Source organism: Trichosurus vulpecula, chromosome 1 (assembly GCF_011100635.1).
Source record: "Trichosurus vulpecula isolate mTriVul1 chromosome 1, mTriVul1.pri, whole genome shotgun sequence".
Taxonomy (NCBI): Eukaryota; Metazoa; Chordata; class Mammalia; order Diprotodontia; family Phalangeridae; genus Trichosurus; species Trichosurus vulpecula.
This window is the reverse complement of record NC_050573.1, coordinates 69,988,369-70,011,184: the sequence shown is the minus strand read 5'-3', so window position 1 is coordinate 70,011,184 and position 22,816 is coordinate 69,988,369. Positions and strand designations below refer to the sequence as shown.

Below are 22,816 nucleotides of genomic sequence, written 5' to 3'. Positions count from 1 at the left end.
CAAATTATGCGCCGTATCACTGGCTGTGCCACCCTCGGCACGCTGCGTAATCCCTCAGTGCTAGAGGCAATGCTCCAAGACTACATGATGCAGAAAAGGTGCAGTTACAGGGCCAGTCCCTAATACTCTAAGAGCTCAAGAGCCCTGCCCAGGGTCACAGAGGTGGTCACCACACCAGGGCCTGCACCCTAGTGTCCTGGCTAAATTCAGGGTTACTTTCATTACCTACCCCACAGCTGTGCCCTCTAGTTCTGTCTCACACTTCTCACATAGCTTGATCTTGCCTTTCCAACTACATTGCACATTTCTTGATTATATATAGGCACCGTGTGTCTTCACCAATGTTGAGGAGGGAAAAGAAAACTGGACTAGGTGTGGAGTCCCAGTTTCCCAAAAACTAGCTATGGGCACCTGAGATCCCTTCCTCTCTCTGGGCTATAGTTATCCCAATCAATCCTGGCTGGCCTACTAGCCTGTCCCCAAGTGCTATGAGAGATTCATGAGCAAATATCTGACATCTGTGCAACACACATACTTTCCCCAAAGCTGTCAAATTCATCTTCTTTCTTCTGAAGTCCCAAAGCACCCTGGACAAAGCTGGGACAACGATAAACATTCGAGAGTTTTTTAATTGCTTGGCAAGAATTAGGCTGATATGCCAAACCAAAGACAACAGAGGGAATAGAGTACGTTTTTGTTAATGCTTATTAAGCTTATAATTTTTAAAAATTAAATAAAAAAGAGGAGAAAGAGACCAAGTCAGGGCTATAGAATAAAAATTTATACATTTCCACCATTATATCCAGAAGCCCATATTATACACAATTATAAAAAGTCCTTGACAAGGGGCTTTAAGCTACTGGGGTTTTCAGGACATTTACAATCCAGTAACACAGGCTGCCTTCTGTGGCTGGAGAGGAGAACAAGTTATTTCTCATACAAAATATCAAATTTCAATAATGCTTTATTAAAGACAGATTAATATGCAGTTTGGTCTGTGTGTGTTTTTTTGTTTTCGTTTATACAATTATCAAAGAACTAATCAGTCATTCTATATAAACTTTCAAACCTCCAAAGGGGTTGTGAAGCAGAACAAAGTGCTGTCTTCTCTTTACAAAAGAAATGGGAAGATTTTCAAGTATCTGATACACATTAAAAAATTGTCTAAAGAATTCTACATACATACAATATGGGATTAGTAAGTTTATGGTCTTAAGTTCTGTTAGATGGGCTGACAGGCCGGTGGTCCTCACTGGTTTCCGTTTCCATTGCACCATCATCAAACTTAGAATCAAGTCCGCATGGGGATTTAGCCTCTGGAAAAGAAGAGTGAGGTCTCTTTAAATTGGGTTTCTGTCACTTTCAGATGGCAAAGCAGCTACCAAAATTCCCCTCCCTTCAGTCACCAGACTGAAGAGCAAAGAGAAGATCCACCATTCTCATACTAGAGTGAAGAGTTCCCTTGAAAAATGTAGATAGTATACTCTACCTGTAATTATTACCCTATTACTCTCTGATAATTACTGATATGCCGGTTTGAGGCTGTCCGTGCCCCTTGCAAGATTAGTTCCTGCTTTAAGAATGGTAACTGTATTGTCCTGTCTCCACCTATTTCTGCCTCATATTGGTTTCTGCTTGGTTCTCCTAGTCCTGACACTTGCTAAGTGACCAATAGCTTGCTGACATTCACAGCCCAGGTATGAAGAAAATAAAGACGGATCAGCTGAGTCACTGCCTTTTTTGGGTCATGTCTATGCTGAAAGTCATAGCATAACATGGAAATGTAATATTGAAGTTTTTGAGCTCCTCACAACAATAATACAGATTTACTTACTAGGCTGTTATGATACTGTGTTGGTCATTCTTTACAAATTGTGGGAAAATAAGCACCCCAACACCACAAAGAACAAACTTTCTGGCTACTAAATGGTAGAACCAGATAAATGCCTTTCAGGCCAGGCCAAAGCACTCATTGTTGGCCTGGTATTCATCTAGCTCCAATCCACACAGCCAATACCACGAACACGGACTAGGACAGCCAGGCCAGCCTTTCCATACAATGCCAGAAGGAGCTGCACGTATGGGTCTCATGCATATCAAATGAGGTCACAATTATAAAGTACTAAGCATGGTGCCTGGCACACAGCAGGTGCTATATAAATGCTTATTTCTTTCCCTTTCCCCTCCTTCATGCAGGCATGTGTGAGTCCAATTATTTTTCGGAGACTGCTGGTTATGTTAGAGTTTAACATGAAAAAGGAGAGAATCAAGTCCAGATAGGTGAATATGGAAACAAAGCAGCTAAGTGTCCTTGATAACTTTTCAATGCCTAATGCTATCAGCATTATTAGTAATGATTATTATTGTTAGGTTCTGCAGTTAAATAATTCTTCCTCTTATCACTCCTTCCTCAGAAGTCTTCATCCAACATCCCATCGGGCACGAAGGTTTTCAAAGGCTCTGATGTAAATCACAAACTCAAGTTGCTTCTACCAAGGTGGACAGGCTATGAATAGGGACTAGTGGAGAAGCAAGCACGTCTGCTGCTCCAGGTGCAAACTAGAGGCTGGCATTAGGTGATGAATTCCTGGTCAAGCTCACCCATAAAACAAACAAAAAACCAGAGCAGCCTTTTATTCTGTGCTGCCCCCTTCCATCTCTGTAATGACAGTGGTAGAGTAGTAGAAAAGGAGACAAAGAATCAGTTTTTAGACACTTCAGACATAGATTTAACTGCTGGTCCTTTTTTGATCTGCTTCACTAGTGGGAAAATTCTCACCATCAATGCAGATCAGCAACTGTTCTGAACGTGTAGGGTCAGAGTTGGCTGCACACTGACTCAACATGGTCACATAGTCAGGATATCTCAGAGGCAGAATTTGAACCAAGGTCTTTCTACCTACAAATGCTGTTCTTTTGACTAGTCTCACACTGCATCGCTGCAACTTAAGATTTTTGTCTGATGACCAATGAACGTGTATTACAACTATTGGAAGAAGTGAACCAGAGCCATGCTTTTTTTTTTTTAAAGGGAAGGCCTACAGGGCATTAGATAAACATGGATAATGATGGTGTAGGACGAGATATGGTTAGATGGCAATCTGCAACAGAGGAGAGATGACAAATTCCCCAAAATAAGTAATGTCACTAAAGTATTTCACCAATTAAAAATGGTTACATTAACACTACATTTCTTTTATGAAGAAGAGCATAAGGGCTCAGGCCTCAAAAAGGGAAAAAATATTTTTAAAGAGAAATAATAAGGGCAGAGCCAAGATGGAAGAAAGAAGCCAAGAAGCTGCCTGAGCTCTCCCCAGCTTCCCTCAGAAACAACATTAAATCAAGCCTCTAAAAGAATTCTGGAGTGACAGAATCCACAAAAAGATGGAGTGAACCAATTTTCCAGCCCAAGATAATTTAGAAGGACTTCAGGAAAGGTCTGTCTCACTTGGATGAAAGGAGTGCAGCCCAGCACAGGCAGTGTTTGGGCAAGCCAGCAGGAGACTCTTAGCCACAGCACAGATTAGTGACCAAGGCCTTGCAGGCCAGTGGCACAGCAGGACAGCTGTAAGGCCTCCAGCCTCAGCACAGCAGGCAAACTTCCAGCCCTGGAACCCAGGACACAACAAGCATGACTAGGTGGGGCCACCATAGCTCAGTAGGCAAACAAACAGCCCCAGAGGCCCAGGCGCAGAAAACCAGTGACAAGGATCCTGGCCTCCAATGCAAGAAGCTTAGGACTGTGCTCCCTATACCCCAGGAACAGAGCTCAACTTTCTTAAACACGCAAAAAGTTAAAAAGAACTCTGACCACAGAAAGCTACTATGGCAACAAAATACAAACTCGGAAGAGAACAACAGTATCAAAATGCCTACATGTAAAGCTTCAAAAGGGAATATGAATTGGTCTCAAGCCCAAAAAGTCCTCTTGGAAGAGGCTCAAAAAGGATTTTAAAAATCAAGTAAGAAAGGTAGAAGAAAAATTGGGAAAAGAAATGAGAGTTATGCAGGGGAATTATGAAAAAAAATCAACAGCTTGGAAAAGGAAGGACAAAAACTGACTGAAGAAAAGAACTCCTTAAAAAACAGAATTGGGGAGCAGCTAGGTGGTGTGTTGAGTAGGGCACCAGCCCTGGATTCAAAAGGACCTGAGTTCAAATCCAGCCTCACATACTTGACACACTTACTAGCTGTGTGACCTTGGGTAAGTCACTTAACCCTAATTGCCCTGCCCTCCCCCCTCCAAAAAAAAAAAGAAAAAAAGAAAAACTAGAATTGGCCAAACAGAGAAGGAAGCACAAAAGCTAACCGAAGAAAAAATTCCTTAAAAATTAGAATTGGCCAAGTGGAAGCTGATGACTCTATGAGACATCAAAAATCAGTCAAGAATCAAGTTAAAAAAAAAAAAGGATTATACTGGAAAAAGAGGAAAGGGAGAAGCTGGGGTAAATTATATCACATGAAGAGGCATGAAAGACCTATTACATTAGAGGAAAAGAAGGGAAGGGGTGAGCACTGTTTAATTGTTTACTCTCATCAGCTTTGGCTCAAAGAGGAAATAACATACACACTGAATTGGGTAAAGAAATCTATCTTACCCTACAAGGAAGTAGGAGGGGAAGGAGAAAAGAAAAGGAGGGGCACACTGAGGGAAGTGGTAGTCAGAAGCAAAATACTGGTGTGGTAGGACAGGGTGAAAGGAGAGAGGGAGGGAGGGAGAGAGAGACAGAGAGAGACAGGTAGAAACAGGAAAAATAGGATGGAGGGAAACACACATTTAGTAATCATAACTGTGAACGTGAACAGGATGAACTCTTCCATATAAAAACCAGAATCCTACAACATGTTGTTTACAAAAAACACATTTGAAGCAGAGATACACACAGAGTAAGGCAAAAGGCTGGAGCAGAATACATTATGCTTCAGCTGAAGTAAAAAAAAAAAAAAGCAAGGGTAGCAATCCCGATCTCAGACAAAGCAAAAGCAAAAACAGATCGAATTAAAAGAGACAAAGAAGGAAACTACATCTTGCTAAAAGGTGCCATAGACAATGAAGTAATATCAATACTAAACATATATGCACCAAGTGATATAGCATCCAAATTCTTACAGGAGAAGTTAAGTGAGTTACAGGAAGAAATAGACAGCAAAACTATACTAGTAGGGGACGTCAATCTCCCCCTTTCAGAACTAGATAAATCTAACCACAAAATAAACAAGAAGTTAAGGAGGTGAATAGAATTTTAGAAAAGTTAGACATGACATCCCTCTGGAGAAAACTGAATAGGGATAGAAAGGAATGTACCTTTTTTTTTTTTTTGGTTTTTGAAGGAGGGAAGGCAGGGCAATTGGGGTTAAATGACTTGCCCAAGGTCACACAGCTAGTAAGTGTATCAAGTGTCTGAGGCCAGATTTGAACTCAGGTCCTCCTGACTCCAGGGCCGGTGCTCTACTCACTGCACCACCTAGCTGCCCCGGAATATACCTTTTTCTCAGCAGTAAATGGCATCTATACAAAAACTGACTATGTAATTAGGGCACAAAAACCTCATGATGCAATGCAGAAAGGCAGAGATATTAAATGCATCCTCTTCAGATCATGATACAATAAAAATTACATGTAATATAGGGCCATGGAAAGATAGATTAATAAGTAATTGGAAATGAAATAATCTAATCCTAAAGAATGAGTCAAACAACGAATCATAGAAACGATAATTTCAAAGAGAATAAGAATAGTAAGACAACATATGGGATGCAGCCAAAGCACTACTTAGGGGAAATTTTATATCTATAAATGCTTACATGAATAAAACAGAAAAAGAGCAAATCAATGAACTGGGCATGCAATTAAAAAAGCTAGAAAAAGAACAAATTAAAAATCCCCAATTAAGCACCAAATTAGAAATTCTGAAAATCAAAGGAGATTAATAAAAGAGAAAGTAAGAAAACTATTGAACTAATAAATAAAACTAAGATCTGGTTTTATGGGAAAAAAACACCAATAAAATAGATAAACCTTTGGTTGATTTGATTAAATAAAAGAAAGAAGAAAACCAAATTACCAGTATCAAAAATGAAAAGAGTGAATGTACCACCAATGAAGAGGAAATTAAAGCAATAACTGCCACTTTGCCCAACTGTATGCCAATAAATCTGATAACCTAAGTGAAAAGGATGAGTTATGTACAAAAATATAAATTGCCCAGATTAACAGAAAAGGAAATAACAGGGCTACAAAACTGAGTATACCCTTTGATCCAGCACTATCACTACTACCAGGTCTATATCCCAAATAGATCAAAAAAAGGGAAAAGGCCCCACATGTAGAAAAATATTTATAGCAACTATTTTTGTAGTGGCAAAGAATTCAAAATTGAGGGCATACTCATCAATTGGGGAATGGCTGAACAAGTTGTGGTGTATGAATGTAATGGAATACTACTGTGCTATAAGAAATGATGAGCAGGCAGATTTTAGAAAAACCTTGAAAGACTTACATGAAGTAATGCTGAGAGAAGTGAGCAGAACCAGAACACTGTACACAGTAACAGCAACACTGCATGATTATCAACTATGATTGACTTAGCTCTTCTCATCAATACAACGATCCAAGACTATTCCAAAAGACTCATGACAGAAAACGCTATCCACATCCAGAGAAAGAACTATAAAGACTGAATGCAGGTCAAAGCATACTATTTTCAGGTTTGGTTTTTTTGGTGGCTTTTCCCTTTTGTTCTGTTTCTTCTTTCACAACATGACTAATGTGGAAATATGTTTACATGATTATACGTGTATAACCTATATCAGATTGCTTGCCATCTTGGGGAGGGGAGATGGGAGGGAAAATGAAAAAATTCAGAACTCGAAATCTTTTAAAAAAATGAATGTTGAAAGTGTCTTTATATGTAACCGGAAAAAAACAAAATACTAAATACAAAAAAATTAGAAAAGAGAAATGATAGCTTAAAGTTCTAATTCTTCTCACCTCCGCTGACTGGGATATCTATAACCATGCAATCAGTGTCATCCTCCTCCTCTTCTTCAGTGTCTGCCTGGAATCCATCCATTTCCACAGTTTCAACCTAAAGCATCCAATGAGATGTATCTTATAACAGAAACAGCAAAACTGACATGGGGATCACTTTGTTTAAATGCTGGGTGAGCAGAACATTTCCTTGTCAATGGAGACAGTAGCCAGAGAAAAGGGACTGCTGGACATGTCAGAAAAATAGTATGTTATTTACAGAAATTAAAATTTTAGTGAAGTGTAGCAAAATGGTTCTCCAGGCAAAAGACCAGGGTTTGAATCTTAGCTCCGCTAAATGTTAGCTGTGTGACTATGCACAAACTACTCTCCTTCTATACGCTTCAGTTTCTTCATCTATAAAATAAAGGGGTTGGACTAGATGACCTTTAAAGACCCAGCTCTACCCTCTGACCCCATCTACCCATTATTACCTCGAGACACCCAAGGTTCTCTCCATTCCAAAATTAGTCATCAGAGTAGGCCTTCTTCAGGGAAGTAGTATTACAAATAACGGTTACAAGATTTTAACTTTAATTGTCCTAAAAGCACAATAATTGTGTTCTTTTTTTTTTAACATTAAAAAAATCTTGACAGTGCTCATGGTTTTCTCATTAGACCTAAACTTTGTAACTTCTAAGAATTTGGTGCTTAAATGGGTAGATGGGAGTCATGGCATCATCATAGGCTTATTACAAAGTCATGTTGCTGATATTGTTTTTAAAGAAACTGATTGTACTTTATTTCCCATTTGCACAACATGGCTTTTGTTTGTTTTTTCATTTAGAAGATGATTGGCTTTTGCTGATTATCACTTTGGTTAGTTTTACACATGGAAATACTAAAGTTAACAGAATCAGAGAAAAAAAAGACAAATAATAATAACCAAAACCACTTTACTGTGTTTATGGATCCCCTCCCTGCTCCCTTCCCCCACCAAAAAAAAATTTACAACTGTTTTTAGGTCAATTTAACAAAGTGATTAAAAGTTATGATAAATTTTAAGTACATGCTGAATTCAGACCTCTTATGGAAAAATTTTATATGTATGTTTACCATGTAAAGTACTATGACTAACTTTTAAATAAATGGGTCAGAATTTACAAATGGAATGAGTAATTCTCTCTTCAAGGCTATCCAGCCTAACAATACTGCCATTGCCCAAAACATTTTGGGAACTCCTCTTTTGGAATTGCCTTTGGAGTTTGCAGGACATGCTTAAGCCTTCTTAATGGTGTCAACTCAGCTTTTGAGGGTAGATTTAATTTCTAGAAACAGCCTAAAGTACTTAGAGCTAAGTTTTGGAAAATGTTTGGTAATACAATTTATTGGAACCTGTCCAGAAGATGGCTACCAGGTCAGTGAAGACTGAAGAGGATGATGGCGTCATAAAGACTGATAGAAGGAACTGTGGTTAGCTTTCAGAAGATTTAGGTGGGTGGAAGATAATGAAGGATTATACTTGTTTTCTTGGAGGCAGAATTCAGCTCACTGTAAAAAATAATTCCTAAAAACTAGATGTGCCCATAAGTACAATGAGCTGCCTGTAAGGGAATAATGAGTTCTCCATGAGTAGAGTCTTACATCTGTTGGGGATGCTGTAGAACGGATGCCCGTAGGTATGGGTTAAATTAGGTGACCTTGGAGGTCAATTCAGTATTGAGACTTCAATTCTGAAAAACTTTTGACTTGCTATATGGCCTGATTAATGTTCAGTTAATCAGTTTTCAGGGTAGTGGGAACACTATAGGAATGAGTAGTTGGAAATTGAGTTTGGGAACACAAAAAGATAAAGCTTTCACAGATAGCTAGGACCTTTAACCTTCCAATTAGCAATCCCTTATAAGGACTAATTTCTAAAAATTCAAAAGTAGGATCCTTTTCCCCTTAAAGAACATCAAGAAGCTAGCTATACTTGTCTTTTCAAACCCTGCCTCCAGTGTCAATCCCCAAAGCTTTATTCAGTACCCACATATGAGGCACATATTATATTACTAAATGTTGCTTTCCTTCTTCTTTTGGGGAAGAGATGATCAGGATGCTCCCAAGGGAACTCTCACCTGTTCATCATGCCTCGGCTTCTTCATGAAATGAGTGATGGACATACTGCCTGTGTTCTTTCTCTTTAGTGAGACTGGGGTAGTCTGTGTGGGCCCCAGGCTTAGCCCACTGCCATTGTCCTCTTTAGTAGTAGATGGGACCTGAGTGATGTAGTTCCATTGGCAAGGCACAGGTAAGTGCTCTTGGTCAAAGCTCTTGAGCACCTCCAAGTGAACATACCAACACATCCTGAAATCTGGTCTCTTCTCATACACTGAGTTCTCAGAAATAATCCGCTTTAGTCTAGCTTTGGAAGGTATAGCAGCATCCTCATTAGCTGTTGGCGTCTGTGGCCGGGAGCTACTTGGACTTGTAGGGCTAGCCGTGCCACTATCAGGACTGCCACTGCCCTTACTGAACAATCCTTGGCGGCAGCACTCCTGGAATTCTTGAATGATCACTTTACTTCCATTCACATTCCCATGCAATAATGGGAGTAACTGTTCCAAGACTGGTAAGGAGAAGAAAATCACAATTTATAATGAACGGCAGTAAAATATAATACGTGTGAATATGATCACATGAATTGTAGGACTGTGATGGATAATTACTTTTTAGCTTAAGATCTTGTGAAGAATGGAAAGAACACTGTGTTTAGAGCCTGAAGATCTGGGTCTGAGTTGAGGATCAGTTACTGACTTACTAATTGTGCATCCAAGAACAACTTAATCTCTCTAGGCCTCATTTTCTTCAAAAAATGAGGGTATTATTTGCCCTATCTCCCTTTACAATGTTACTATGAAGCAAATGCTTTGTAAATATTTCAACAACTTATAAGTTTAAGTTACAATTACTGTTACCGTGCAGTGGAAAGAACTCTGTAGAAAAAGCACAGAAACTTCACTGCTAAAAAATTTAAGGCTGAAATCACACATTTGTGAAATTCAAACCTATCATCTCTTATACTAATGCCCAAGATAAACCAGAGATACTACAGGTGAAAACTGGAGTATGGTTTGGTATAGTGGAAAGGGGCTGGACTTTGGGACAGAGACATCTTGGGTTTAAATCCTTCTTCTGACACCTAGTAGCTATGTGATTATGGACATGACCTACCTTCTGCAAAAAGACCTTTTCTTTGGGATTATCTCCCGCTTATAATGTATATATCTTGTATGTACACAGTTGTTTGCATATTATCTCTTCATTCGACAGTGAGTTCCTTAAAGGCAGGGATTGTGCTTTTGCTTTTCTTTCTATACCCAGCTCTTAGCACAGTGCCTGGCCATAGTAGGCACTAAATAAATGCTTGTTGACCTGACATGTTGTCTCCCATACAATGTAAGCTCCTTGAGAGCCCTGACTATTTCGTTTTTATCCCCAGTGTCCATCATTTGACAATGCTTGGTTCAGTAGGTTGATTGTTTGCTGAGTAACTGTCACCAGCCAGTCCCTGGCTATTCCTGGGGTTCTTCCAATGAGTTCCATACCAATGTGGAAAGAGCCCTAAATCTGCTGTCAGAGCACTTGGGCTGAAGTCTACTCCCACTCCCACTACCAAATGACTTTGGATAAGTCACTTCTGTCTCTGAGCCTCAGTTTCCTTATTTATAAAATGCAGTTCCATACATTTCTCCAAGGTGTCTTCTATGCCTAAATATATTAAACCCTCCATGATTTCCTGATTTTAGTTAACATTCATTCCCTCCTCAAATTACTTTTGTCTACTATTTGTGTCAATGTTATGTTCTCCCGATAGAATATAACCTCCCTGAAGGCAGAGACTGTTTGCTTGTCTTTGTATCCCAGCACTTGGCATAATGGCTAACACAAAGTAGGCACTAAATAAATATTTTGGTCTGAACTGGATTTAATGATTGCTAATATTCCTTACAATTCTAAGTCCTATAACCACAGGATTCTGGGCAGATGGGAAGATCTCTGCCTTTGGTTTCTCATGCCATCCCCACCCTAAACTCAGAGCTTACTCTGTCGGTCCCTTTTCTCTCTTTTGTTGGCCTTCGGTGTATGCTCCTCCTCTGGAATGACTGTGTCCAGAATACAAGCTGTGAATTGCTGCAACACCTTTAGCTCTGAACTGGCATTACTGTTCTTCTCGCCTTCCCAGATGCAGCCAATTTTCACTGGCTGGAGCACACGGAACCTCTTCCCCTTGGCTAACAACTCATCCCATTCCTTTGCCTTCAGCTTTTGACGAACCTTGTGATTTTCTGAATCTGCACCCTCCTGCAAACCAAGAAAGAGAGACATGGTCAAATATTCCAACCTTAACCAGACCTCTTTTCTTTAAAGAAAGGATTGCTTGTTGTAGTATTATGTGTGGCAGCAACTATCTATCTATCTATCTATATTTTTTGCAGGGGGGAAGGCAGGGCAATTGGGGCTAAGTGACTTGCCCAACATCACACAGCTAGTAACTGTGTCAAGTGCCTGAGGCTGGATTTGAACTCAGGTCCTCCTGACTTCAGGGCCGGTGCTCTGCTCACTGCGCCACCTAGCTGCCCCCATATTTATTCTTAATTTCAGGCCCTTGTTGGTTCCTACAAGAAGTTTACTTCTTTCGAAATTAAAGAGAGGTAGAGTCAAGATGGTGGAGTAGCAGAAATAAGTACAGTCTAGTTCCCTAAGCACACCTACTCCATAAAGATTTAGAAAACACACTAGACTGAATTCTGATTGGGAAATCCAAGAAAAAAAATCATAGTGAGTAGTTTTCCCAGTCCGAATTGGCTTAGGGAGACAGACAGAGGACTGAGTCTGGCCAGAAATCTGCCACACATGGAGCACTCCTATGCCCTAGGACTGAAAGAGGGCTGAGAATGGGCATTGGGTAGGAACTTCCCAAGCAGTAAGAGATGCCAGAAGATAAACGAACTAGCATAGGATGCAGGAATGAGTGACATCTGGCAACTCTCACTCACTACCCAATTCCAATTCACAGATCTAGGGCAGACTGAGAAGTGGACCTGTACCTAGGCCTAGGTGGAAGGGAGGAGTAATTATAGTTGGGGGCCCCACCTGTATACAAGTGAGGAACAAGTTCAGAATCAGTCACCCTGAACCTGCAAAGCCTCCTAGCAACCTAATAATGGCTGGGTCCAGCAGTGGTCTACTGAAACTTCTAGCCAAGGACAATCTGACAGAACCAAACCTGGGTCAGGAACTTGCAGAGCTCAGACCTTTAGGGCAATGACCAGACTTTACCCCTGGATCACATCACTCTGGGAGCACTGCAAGCTTGCAAGTTTCACTGAGTTGTGAAAAGCAGTAGGTTGCAAGAGGACAGATCAGCCCAGACAATCCCTCAGAGGTGCAGAGAGCCCAACCCTAACATAAAATCTAAAGTCAAAAAGTAGACTAGAAGAATGAGCAAACAAATAAAGAACCCCACCATAAAGAACTATGTGGCAAGAGGGAAGCTCAAGACACAAATGCAGAAAAGAATGATTCGAAATCATCTACAAGCAAAGCCTCAAAGAAAAATGCAGCTTGGGCACAAATCCAGCCAGAATTCCTGGAAGAGCTAAAGAGTTTAAAAAAGAGCTAAAAATTATATTTAAAACTAAATGAAGAGTGGTAGAGCAAAAAATGAGAAAAGAAATGAGAGCTATGTAAGAAAAATATGAAAAGAGAATTAAGAGCTTGGAACAAGAAGTATTTAAAACCCTGCCCAAGACTATAAACTCTTGAGGAGAAGGACTATCGTTTGTCTCTTTTTGTGTTTAGCACAGTGCCTGACACTTAGCAGACACTTAATAAATGTTTATTGACTGAAAATTAGAATTGACCAAATAGAAACTAATGAACCAATGAGACATCAAGAAATATAAAAGTTTTAATAATGAAAAAAAATGCAGGAAAAATATGAGGCATCATAGCAAAACAAACTCTACCCATCGCCACCTGAAAGAAACCCCAAAATAAAAATCCCCATGAATATTGTAGCCAAAATTCAGAGCTCCCAGGTCAAAGAAAAAATATTGCAAGCATTCAGAAAGAATTTGAATACTAAGGAACCACAGTCAGGATCACACAAGATTTAACAGCCTTACCTAAGAGGAGTGCAGAGATTGGAACGTCATAGAGGAAACGGCAAAAAATCAGGCTTACAACCAAGAACCTATGCAGCAAAACTGAGTTTAATCTTACAAGGGAGGAAATGAATGACAATTAATGAATCAATGAGACAGAGGACTTTCAAGCATTCCTGATGAAAAGTCCAGAGTTGAGTTGAAAATAAAGAGAACATTGACCCCTCTCTTTCCTTGATCAAGACTATACTGATAAGTCTGACCAATTGCTTAAGGATCAGAATTCTGAGTAACAACAAAGTTATGAACATGTGAGATTAGAAGAGTAGATGGTAATTAAAAATAAGGAAACTTAGAAGATAGATTTATAGGGGAAAGATAATACATTTTCCTTTACACCTGTTGAACCGGAAATGTCCATGGTACATCAATTTTGAAATGTACAGTAGGCAGCTGGAGTTTAGAAAGAGAATAGGACTGAGAACATAGATCTGTAAGTCATTATATAATTAAATTTACAGAAGTGGGTAAGATCACTAAGTGAGAGAATAGAGAGAGAAAAGAGAAGGCAGATTAGGACAAAGTTTAACCCCTACCTTATTTTACAGGGTAAGAAAGTAATTTGCTTAAGGTCACACAACTGAAAAATTAGTGATTTAACTGGAACTAGAATCCAAGTCTTACAACTCATAGTAAAGGGCTGTTTCTATTATGCCATGCTACTTCCCCTAATTCATTTTTCATCATTTTTTAAAAGTAAAAGCTGGAAACTATAGGACCACTGATTCTGATGTTCAATGGATCTTCATTTGTATCACAATGACAAATCTAAATAGAGAAATCAAAATTTACTTTTAGAATTTTGTGACACTTGAGATAGCACAAATTAAATACAACCAAGATGGGGAACTGATGGCCTAATTTATTTCAGAAAATAATATAAATAAAATAAATAAAGCTGAACCTTTACATAGTCATCACTAAAACGGAATACTATTGTAACATAAGAAATTATAAAAGGGACAGTTCATAGAAACTGCAGGAAAATTGTATGAATTGATTCAGAGTGAAGTGGGCAGGACCAGGAGAATATTTTACACAGTAACAGGAATATCATAAAGATAAACAAGTCTGAAGGACTTGAGAACCCTGATTAATGCAATGACCAACCATGATTTCAGAGAATTCGTAATGAAACATTCTACCTACATCTGACGGAGAGGTGATGGACAAAGGACACAGATAGACATATATTTATATAAGTCTAACAATGGAATTTGTTTTGTTTAAATATTAGTATCTATTAAAAAAAGGTTTTGTTTTTCTTTTTCAATGGGGCGGTAGAAAGCAGAAAAAATATTTTTTGTTAACTAAAGAAATTTTTTCAAAATTCCAAACCCCATAGTTATCATTAATAATTATTACAAACTTACTTCAGTTACTCCTTCATCCTCAGATAGGTATCCATGAGGTACAAAAAAGCCATCATCATCATCTTCATCCTCACCCCCTTCATCCTCATCATCCTAAGGGGGAAAAAATAATTACATTCATTTTCTTGGTACAATGGGCCTTTGCCAAAACTGAAGGAGGAAACACCATTTACTGTTTTATGCAAACAGGATAGACAGGCATGAATCTCATCAAACCAGTTTAGACTGATTTTTGAATTGTCTCTTGAAAGCCATCTCTTCTAAATTTCCAGAGCTGTTCTTACCTCTTCACTATGAGAGAGAGACTCTCCTGGTTCTTCTTCTTCCCACTCCTCATCACTATCTATTTCATAGTCCAACAGCTTCTAAAAGAAAAATGAACCAATGTCAATGACATTCGCCCTAGTGGTTATCTTAGATAACCAGCACTTTGTTTAGTAATCAATGCACTATGTACTATAGTTATTCGTGTTGGCATCTTATCCCCATACTAGACTTTAAGCTCTCTGAAGACAGGGATCATAGGATCATAGATTTAAAGCCATGAAGAACCATGTCTTATCTAAATTTTACAAATTAATCAGCATGAGAACAGCACTTTGTGTACAGTAGGTGATAAACATTTGTTTTGTTGTAAAGATGGATGAGAATAGAAAAGAAAAACTAAAACATATGAAAAGTCAAAGAAACTTCTAACAAGACCAAATAAGATAGTAAGATGTAAACACACACACACGAATGATATGAACACCAAGCAACTTTAGAAACTGCTTACAGTATCTTTAGACCAAGGGTTGCGTGGACGGATGGCTGAGGTCTTCTTGTTCCAGGTACCCCAGTATGCAGGCCGGTGATTTTCAGAAAACTGCAGGAGCTTCATCCTGCCAAATTTCTTCCTTTCAGGAACGTCACTGACTTTGCCACTCTCCACTATTACTACATCACTGCTGAGTGAAAGACTGAATTGAGAAATTCATCACATACAAAACTGGTGCTGTGGAGAGGCCTTGACCATCATTTAAGAGGCAAGAACCTCCTTTCAAGCGAATAAATTATAATAATTCTAAAAAGATTCTTCTCACTTAGAAAAGTACAAACACCTACAACTAAAGACAAAGTTTCTGTATGGCACAACACCCTCAGTGACACAAACACACATGTATGTAGCACAGGGAAAACCAAAAGGGGGCAGGGGGAGCTACTGCAGAGGAATGGCTTAGTTTTTTCAATAAGCTGAATTATGTGCCAACAAATTGATAAAAGATGGATGTCTTTTCTCTAGAGATTTTTGAAACAAGAGCTGCCTGCTAGGAGAGACTGGTGAACTAGAAAGCTAGCACAGACTTTATAATTATCAGTGTTTCCTAGATGAAGAAATGCCATCTGATTGACAGTCTCAAAGAAACACTGCCTTTTCTGCCACAAACACACGCAGTATTTTTATAGAATCACAAAAAATCAGAACCGGAAAGGGCAAGTCACTAAGTCCAACCCTGCAGGTTCCCGATGAGGAAACCGAGGCTCAGAAAGATGAAGTGACTTGCCACAACACTGAGGGAGGTGCTATCATTGTTCTCAATTTACAGATGAGGAAACTGAAATCCATAGAGATCAAGTGACTTGTCCAAGATTTCACAGCTTGTGAGTGTCTGAGGTGAGATTTGAGCATAAGGATTCCTGACTCCAAAAACAGTATGTACCCACTATGATGCCCTGCCTCTCTAGACTACCTAAGCTAACACCCCCTTATTTTAGAGTGAAGGAAGCAGAGCTCTAGAGATTAAGCAATATATCCCCGGATAATAAAATTGTTTCACCCTCAATTTGCAGATGAGAAAAATGAGGATCAAAGAAGTAAAATGACTTGCCCAGGGCCACAGAATTAAAATTAAGACCACTGCTAATTCATTACACTGCCTCTAGGCCAACTCACGAATTTACAGAGACAGACATTGAACCCAAGAAGAGAAGACTTAGCCCAATACCATACAACCTGTCAGTAGTAGATGAGAGCCCCAGGTTCCTGACTCCCAGCTCAGCACTACATTACACCGAATTCATAAATAAGAAACAAAAAAAAAACAACTATCTCCCTGGATACTAACCTGTTGATAGTGTTAGGACTTGGGGCATAAGGCAAGGTGGGTCCAGATTTGTGAGGTTCCCGGAACTTGAGATCTTTCAGAAAATTCAATTCAGAATTTTGGTCCTTAAGAAGTTGGTCAAACTGCTCAGAAAGGTCTTGATCAAAAACCACTCGACAGAGAGGGGCAAGGACCATGTTCTCTTTAATTTCAAAGGGAGCAAACTTCCCACAAGAGCCAGCAAGGGTCTAAAATTAAGAATAAATCTAAAATTGAAATAGGTGATGAAACACATCATATTGTATCAAGCACCTTTTTAAAAAAAATTTTTAAAAAGAAAAGACTATAGCTCAAGATACTTGGAATGAATGCTAAAGCCTAACAAAGTCACCCCTTGAACAAACCCTTCACATAAACATAAATATCAATTATCAATGTGTATAACTCTTCCATACTATTCTTTCAGCATCAGTCTGACTGCAAATTTTAGTGGTAATTTAAATAAAGGCACGTATGATGCTTCTATGCTTGGAACTTCAATAACATTTAAGCATCTACATGGCTTAATGATATTGTCTCATACTGTTTATTTTTCTTTCACATTAGTTTTGTCCTTCCAGCTATGAGCTCCTAAATGTAGGAATTATCTTCTGTGAATTTAGTAATCATTTAAGATTCTAAATACTCGTTAAGTGACAAGCTTGCCATTTTTGCCTCTTTGAATAGACAAATAAGTAACAGATCATTTCTTCTGAATTCAGAAAAATAAAATCTCTGTAGACAGAGATCACATAATGATGAAATAAAATCTGGTTGTTTAAGAAGATACCATTCATATTAAAAAAAAAAAACTAATGAAACAAGAAAAAGCCAAAACTGAAGCAACAAGTTTCTCACCTTGGGAGCTTGTGGGGTCTTTGGTTTCTGAAAGAACCTGGTGATTTCTGCCTTCTCCGCTTTAATGCGCTGTAGTTAATAAAAAATGAAACAAGATAAGGTGCTATGTCTCCCTATATCCATTCTACCATTCACACCGGTACCAAAATAATTTTCCTAATGGACAGGTCTGACCATATTCCCCTGCTCAAAAAATTTTAGTGACTCTATTGCCTACAGAAGTGTCACAGACCCTAACAAGATAATTATGCTATTAGCATCTATTGACTAAGAAAAAACATGGTAAGTCAATAAACACTTATTAAGCACCTACTATGTGCCAGGCACTGTGTTAAGCACTAAGGTTACAACAAAAAGTAAAAGACAATCCCTGATCTCAAGGAGCTCACAGTCTAATGGGGGAGACGATATGCGAACAACTATGTAAAAACAAGGCACATACAGGATTAATGAGATAATCACAAAAAGAATGTACTAAAATTAAGGGGGACTGGGAAAGGCTCCTTGTAGAAGTGGGATTTTAGCTGGGACTTAAAGGAAACCAAGGAATCCAGGAGGCGGAGATGAGAAGGGAGAGAATTTCAGAGATGGGGGAGGACCAAAGAAAATCCCTGGAAGATGGAGATGGAGATGGAGTACTGTGTGTGAGGAAAAGCAAAGAGGCCAGTATCATTGGATAGCAAGTACATGGGAGTGAGTAAGGTATAAGAATACTTGAAGGGCCAAGAGGAGGTGGGGAAGAGAGGTTATGAAGAGCTTCAAATGCCAAACAGAGAATTTTATGACTGGTCCTGGAGGTGACAGAGAACCAATTTTGAGGGGGAGGGGAGGTGTGACACAGTCAGATCTGTGCTTTAAGATCATTCTGGCAGCTGAGTGGAGGATGGATTGCAGAGGGGAAAAACTTGCGGCAGGAAGACTCCCAAGCAGGCTATTGTAATAGTCCAAGTGTGAGATGTAAGCACAAGAGAAGAGCCAAAAATGACACCTAGATGATAAGACTGGTTGAATGGGAGAACTGTAATAGAGAAGTCAGTTAAAGAGAAGTATTTTGGGGAAAGGAGAATGAGTTCTGTTTTGGACATGTTGAGGTCATGGTGTCTACATCCAGTTCAAGACGTCCAACTGGCATTTGGAGATGTGAGATTAGAGGTCAGTGGAGAAATTAGGGCTGCATAGGTAGACCTGAGTAATAAGAACAATTATTTACCTTTTCCTCCTCTTTTAACCGTTTCTCCTCTTCCTTCTTTCTTTTCTCTTCAAGTTTAGCCCTATGAGAAAAAAAGTGATTTTTTTTTTAAATAGACACACAATTTTCTGAGGCAACACTGTAATCCTGTAAAGGGTACTTTACAAGCAAGGTGATCAGAATGGCCAGACATTTTCCAGGAAGCCAAAGATAACAGCCTTGGCTTGATGGAGGGAAACAGAGCCCAATGGAGCATAAGACTTCTTTTCAGCCTTTTCACAAATGGAGGCTCAATTTATATCCCAAAGGAAAGAAGAGGAAAGCCTGTAAGCAAAATCAATCTAGTTTTGCCTTCTTAATCCTAAGGTAATGGATATATCCAAATAGTAGACATCACAGAATTTAAATGCGAAGAATATAGAAGTCAGCTCCTGTCAGTCTAGTATCAGAGGGAAGAGTACCACCTACTCGAGTGCTTCCTGTCTCTCCTTCCGTTTTTCTTCTTTGAGTCGCAGCTTTTCCGCCTTCTCTTTCTCATCTTTCTCCCTCTTCTCTCGCCTTTCCTTCTCCTTCAGTTCTTTCTCTTCCTCTTTCTTCTTCTTGGCTTCCTCCTTGGCTCGCTTGGCCTCTTCTTTCAGCTTCTCCTTTTCTTCCTTTTCTGCCTGTAACTTTAGCTGCTTGTCCAAACGTTCCTTATTCTACAGCCAAATGACAATTTGACAGGTGAGTTTCAGACATCAGACAAAAAGCTCTGAAGTTAAAACCCAAAGGACCTATGTGTTTTAATAGAGGCAAGGAAAAGTTAATGAGACTCCTCTTCCACTGGTATCTCCACACACAGACACAAACGCTTCTACTACCACCATCAATTTTCCTCCTATCTTGAAAGCAGATCTAAAATAATATTGCATATGGTTCTGCTTTTCACTCTTTCAATTAAGATACATTAGTAAAATGGGGCTCCTTTCAAAAATTAGGCCATCAACACTTTTCCTGGTCAGGCCATCCTACTAAGGAAGTACCATGAAGTAGTCTACCTCCTTCGGTTTGGGTTTAAAGAACTCAAGGTATATGCATGGACAAATAACATCCCCTTTATATGCCTCAACTTCTTCATCTGTAAAATGAGTATAACAATCTATGAACTACTCAACTCACAGGATTATTGTGTCAAACATACTAAAGGGTAGAAAATTAAGAGCTATTAATACAATGAGAATGTTTATGAAAACCTTGTCTCTCTTCCTGGGTATTTGCCGCAATCTGGACAGCAGTATTTACTGTACTTTCCTTAGAGATAGGACCCTGCTGGGATTTATTTTAATGCTTTAAAACATCAGAAATGTTATAAAATATATAAAAAGAAACTAACTACCAAAACTACCATCTTAACAAACATTTCTTAGATCGTGAAGTGTTAACAGCTAAATTAAGAAAAAAGGAAAAAGAAAACAAGTTTCTGAGAGCATAGTAAGTTCTACAGTAAATAGGTACAGTGTTTATGTTATTTCTGTATCAGTGGAAAGCATACTGGATTTGGACTCAGAAAATGAAGATTTACTCTACCACTCTACCACTTACTCTACCAGTCATGCCACTGTAAATAAACAATTTTGCAATTTAGTTTCCTCATCCATAAAACAGGAGAAACAATTTTTTTCTCTTAACACTTAACTTTGGTTGTCAGAAACATGTTCAATTGGAAACTAAAGTTGTGTAGGTCTATAAGCTAACAAAGAGACAGATGTTGTCTTAGAAGAGATCCTTTCATCCATTTTACAAATAAGGAAACAGACGCCCAGAAAAGTTAGACAGACTCACCTAAGATCACATAGAGTGGCATGGCTGGAATTCAAGTCCTGGTCTTCTAACTCTAAACCTAATATGTTTTTTACTACACTATACTGCTTTTAATCATGTAAACAATAAACAGGTAGAAACTGATACCAGTGGAGTTCTTAATCCTTTTTGTGTCATAGATTGCCCCCAATTTGGCAATCTATAGACTGGGGAAGCCTATTGATGCCTTTCCAAGTTGCATGAAATAAAAGACTTAAGATTACAAAGGAAAACAATTATATTGAATATCTATCAAAATATTTTTTAAAAAACAAATTCATGGATCCCAGATTCAGAACACCTGAAGAGGAAGCAAACACTCGGTTGCCCATTATAAGAATACTCTAAACTGAGACAGGCTGGAGCATAGAAAACCTTCTGAAAAAAGTACCCATACGATCTCCTACATACCACAGCTGCTACCTAAAACCTCACTCTCCTGCCAGAAATTCTAAACAGTAGAACTCAAGAACATTCTCCTGTTATGATACACGTGGATAAACAAAAAAAAGTCATGCAGTGCCTAGCTTCTAAATCAAGCATCCAGCCCAGCCTATATCAGTTACTACCTGAGTGACTAAGAGTATCTAAATGTTTTCCCTTATTATCATATCACTAAAATCAGGAAACCTTTTAGCACTCTTTCACATAGCTGGTATAAAAGTTGATACAGTGAGCTAACAAGCATCCTGAATGAAAGTGATTGCAAATTATTTTGGGGCACGGCATTGTGCATAATTCTAGCTAAACCTAGTCCCTACCAAATAAAATGCTTCAAAACTGTTAAAATATTATGCATTAGGGGCTTGATATATTAGTATTAGTTAGGTATTTGACCATGTTATACTTTTGGTTCTAAATATTATATTTCAGACTGTATCTTGCTACACTTCTGTTCATTCTGACATAGCTTCCACTAGCATTTGCAAAATGGACACCTCCCTACAGGTGTATCTGTGAAGTAATAGACAAATGTGCCAAATAACGCGATTTTTTTGTTTCTGACATACACAGGGACACTTAGCAAACAATTAATCTAGATTTAGCAGCAGATTGGTGAGAAGAGCCTTTGTAGATATCTATGGAAACAAAGAAGTGCGTTAGAGGTAAAAGAGGCCTAGATTTTGTAGTCAGAGAACCTGAGTACAAATTTTGGCTAGCCTGTTACCTGTGTGACCTTAGGAAAGTCACAACTTCTTTAGGCTACAGTTTTGTTATTAGTAGAAGAAAGGGATTGGACCAGATTATTTCTAAGATCCCTTCTAGCTTTAAAACATATTATCTTCTGGATACTACAAATTACTGACAATATACATATCAGCAGTCTTATGTTTAATTTTTTCATGTGTGCTAAATTCTAAAATCCCAAAAGATTTACTGAAACTTGATACATGAAAATCAAAATCAGTTCAGATAGGCATAGAAAACACACGAAATTGACAATACAAGGACACCTTTCATCAATAGCAAATACAACAGGATCCTATCATAACAACAGCGTCAGGGATCATGGATAACATCTGTCTTAGCTACGACCCCCCATGCAAGTGAGAATGTAGAACAATCCATCACCACGTAGTCAGGCAACAAGATATAACCTACAGGATAACTGAAGCAGGGCTCTTTATAATGAAGTTTTACTATGATAAGCATCAGTAAAAGGCTGTTTTAGGGAAGTTATATACCTACTTTTATTTTTATAAGCTGGTAGGCCCAACAGTACAATGACATGTTCTATGAAAAAAAAAGGGCTATCACTTTTAGAAGGAATATAAAACACTACATGCTCACTGAGAATAAAAACTTGGCAAAAAATGCAAGATTTAGCAAAGCACAACGACAACTCACAAGCCACAAAAGCCCAGTTATTTATACAGATACAGGATTCAAGAAGTACAAATAAATTAGAAAACCAGAATATAAGGAGGTAAAAACTGGGCCAATGGGAGTGCAAGAAGGAGCTTTGCTTACTATTTAATGCAAAAGCACAGCAGGTTAACTTTCTATTTCAGTGAAAATGTCTTACTCTTTGTATTCTCATCTTTCCCTTCTCTCTTGAACTTTTGATGAGCTTCCGAGGTACCTAAAATAAAAGAGAATATTTTTAAACCACAGAATTTTACCCTAATATGCACAAAAATATTCATTTGAAGATTTTTTTAAAAATTTGATTTATCTTTTGATTTTACATTTACCTTAATTCACAAATATACCTCATCAGGGAGTTATCCTTCTTAACAAAGAATAAAATA

General features: G+C 38.5%; 1 protein-coding gene across 2 annotated transcripts in view; it reads right to left on the bottom strand.

The window, feature by feature from the left end:
* Positions 1–777: 777 nt before the first annotated feature.
* CHAF1A (chromatin assembly factor 1 subunit A) overlaps positions 778–22,816 on the bottom strand; it is a 55,934-nt gene continuing 33,895 nt past the window's right edge. Inside the window, exons 4-15 of one of the 2 annotated variants that reach the window (XM_036769473.1) lie at positions 22,591–22,647; positions 19,194–19,423; positions 18,747–18,807; positions 17,537–17,605; positions 16,661–16,887; positions 15,331–15,499; positions 14,840–14,920; positions 14,556–14,648; positions 11,059–11,317; positions 9,091–9,581; positions 6,992–7,088; positions 778–1,316 (exon numbers count right to left, since the gene is read on the bottom strand). In XM_036769473.1, coding sequence (XP_036625368.1) covers positions 1,213–1,316; positions 6,992–7,088; positions 9,091–9,581; positions 11,059–11,317; positions 14,556–14,648; positions 14,840–14,920; positions 15,331–15,499; positions 16,661–16,887; positions 17,537–17,605; positions 18,747–18,807; positions 19,194–19,423; positions 22,591–22,647 — 1,938 coding nt within the window. In that variant the 3' untranslated portion in view covers positions 778–1,212. The remainder of the gene's footprint in view (positions 1,317–6,991; positions 7,089–9,090; positions 9,582–11,058; positions 11,318–14,555; positions 14,649–14,839; positions 14,921–15,330; positions 15,500–16,660; positions 16,888–17,536; positions 17,606–18,746; positions 18,808–19,193; positions 19,424–22,590; positions 22,648–22,816) is intronic. The other variant, XM_036769474.1, reaches the window with a different exon arrangement.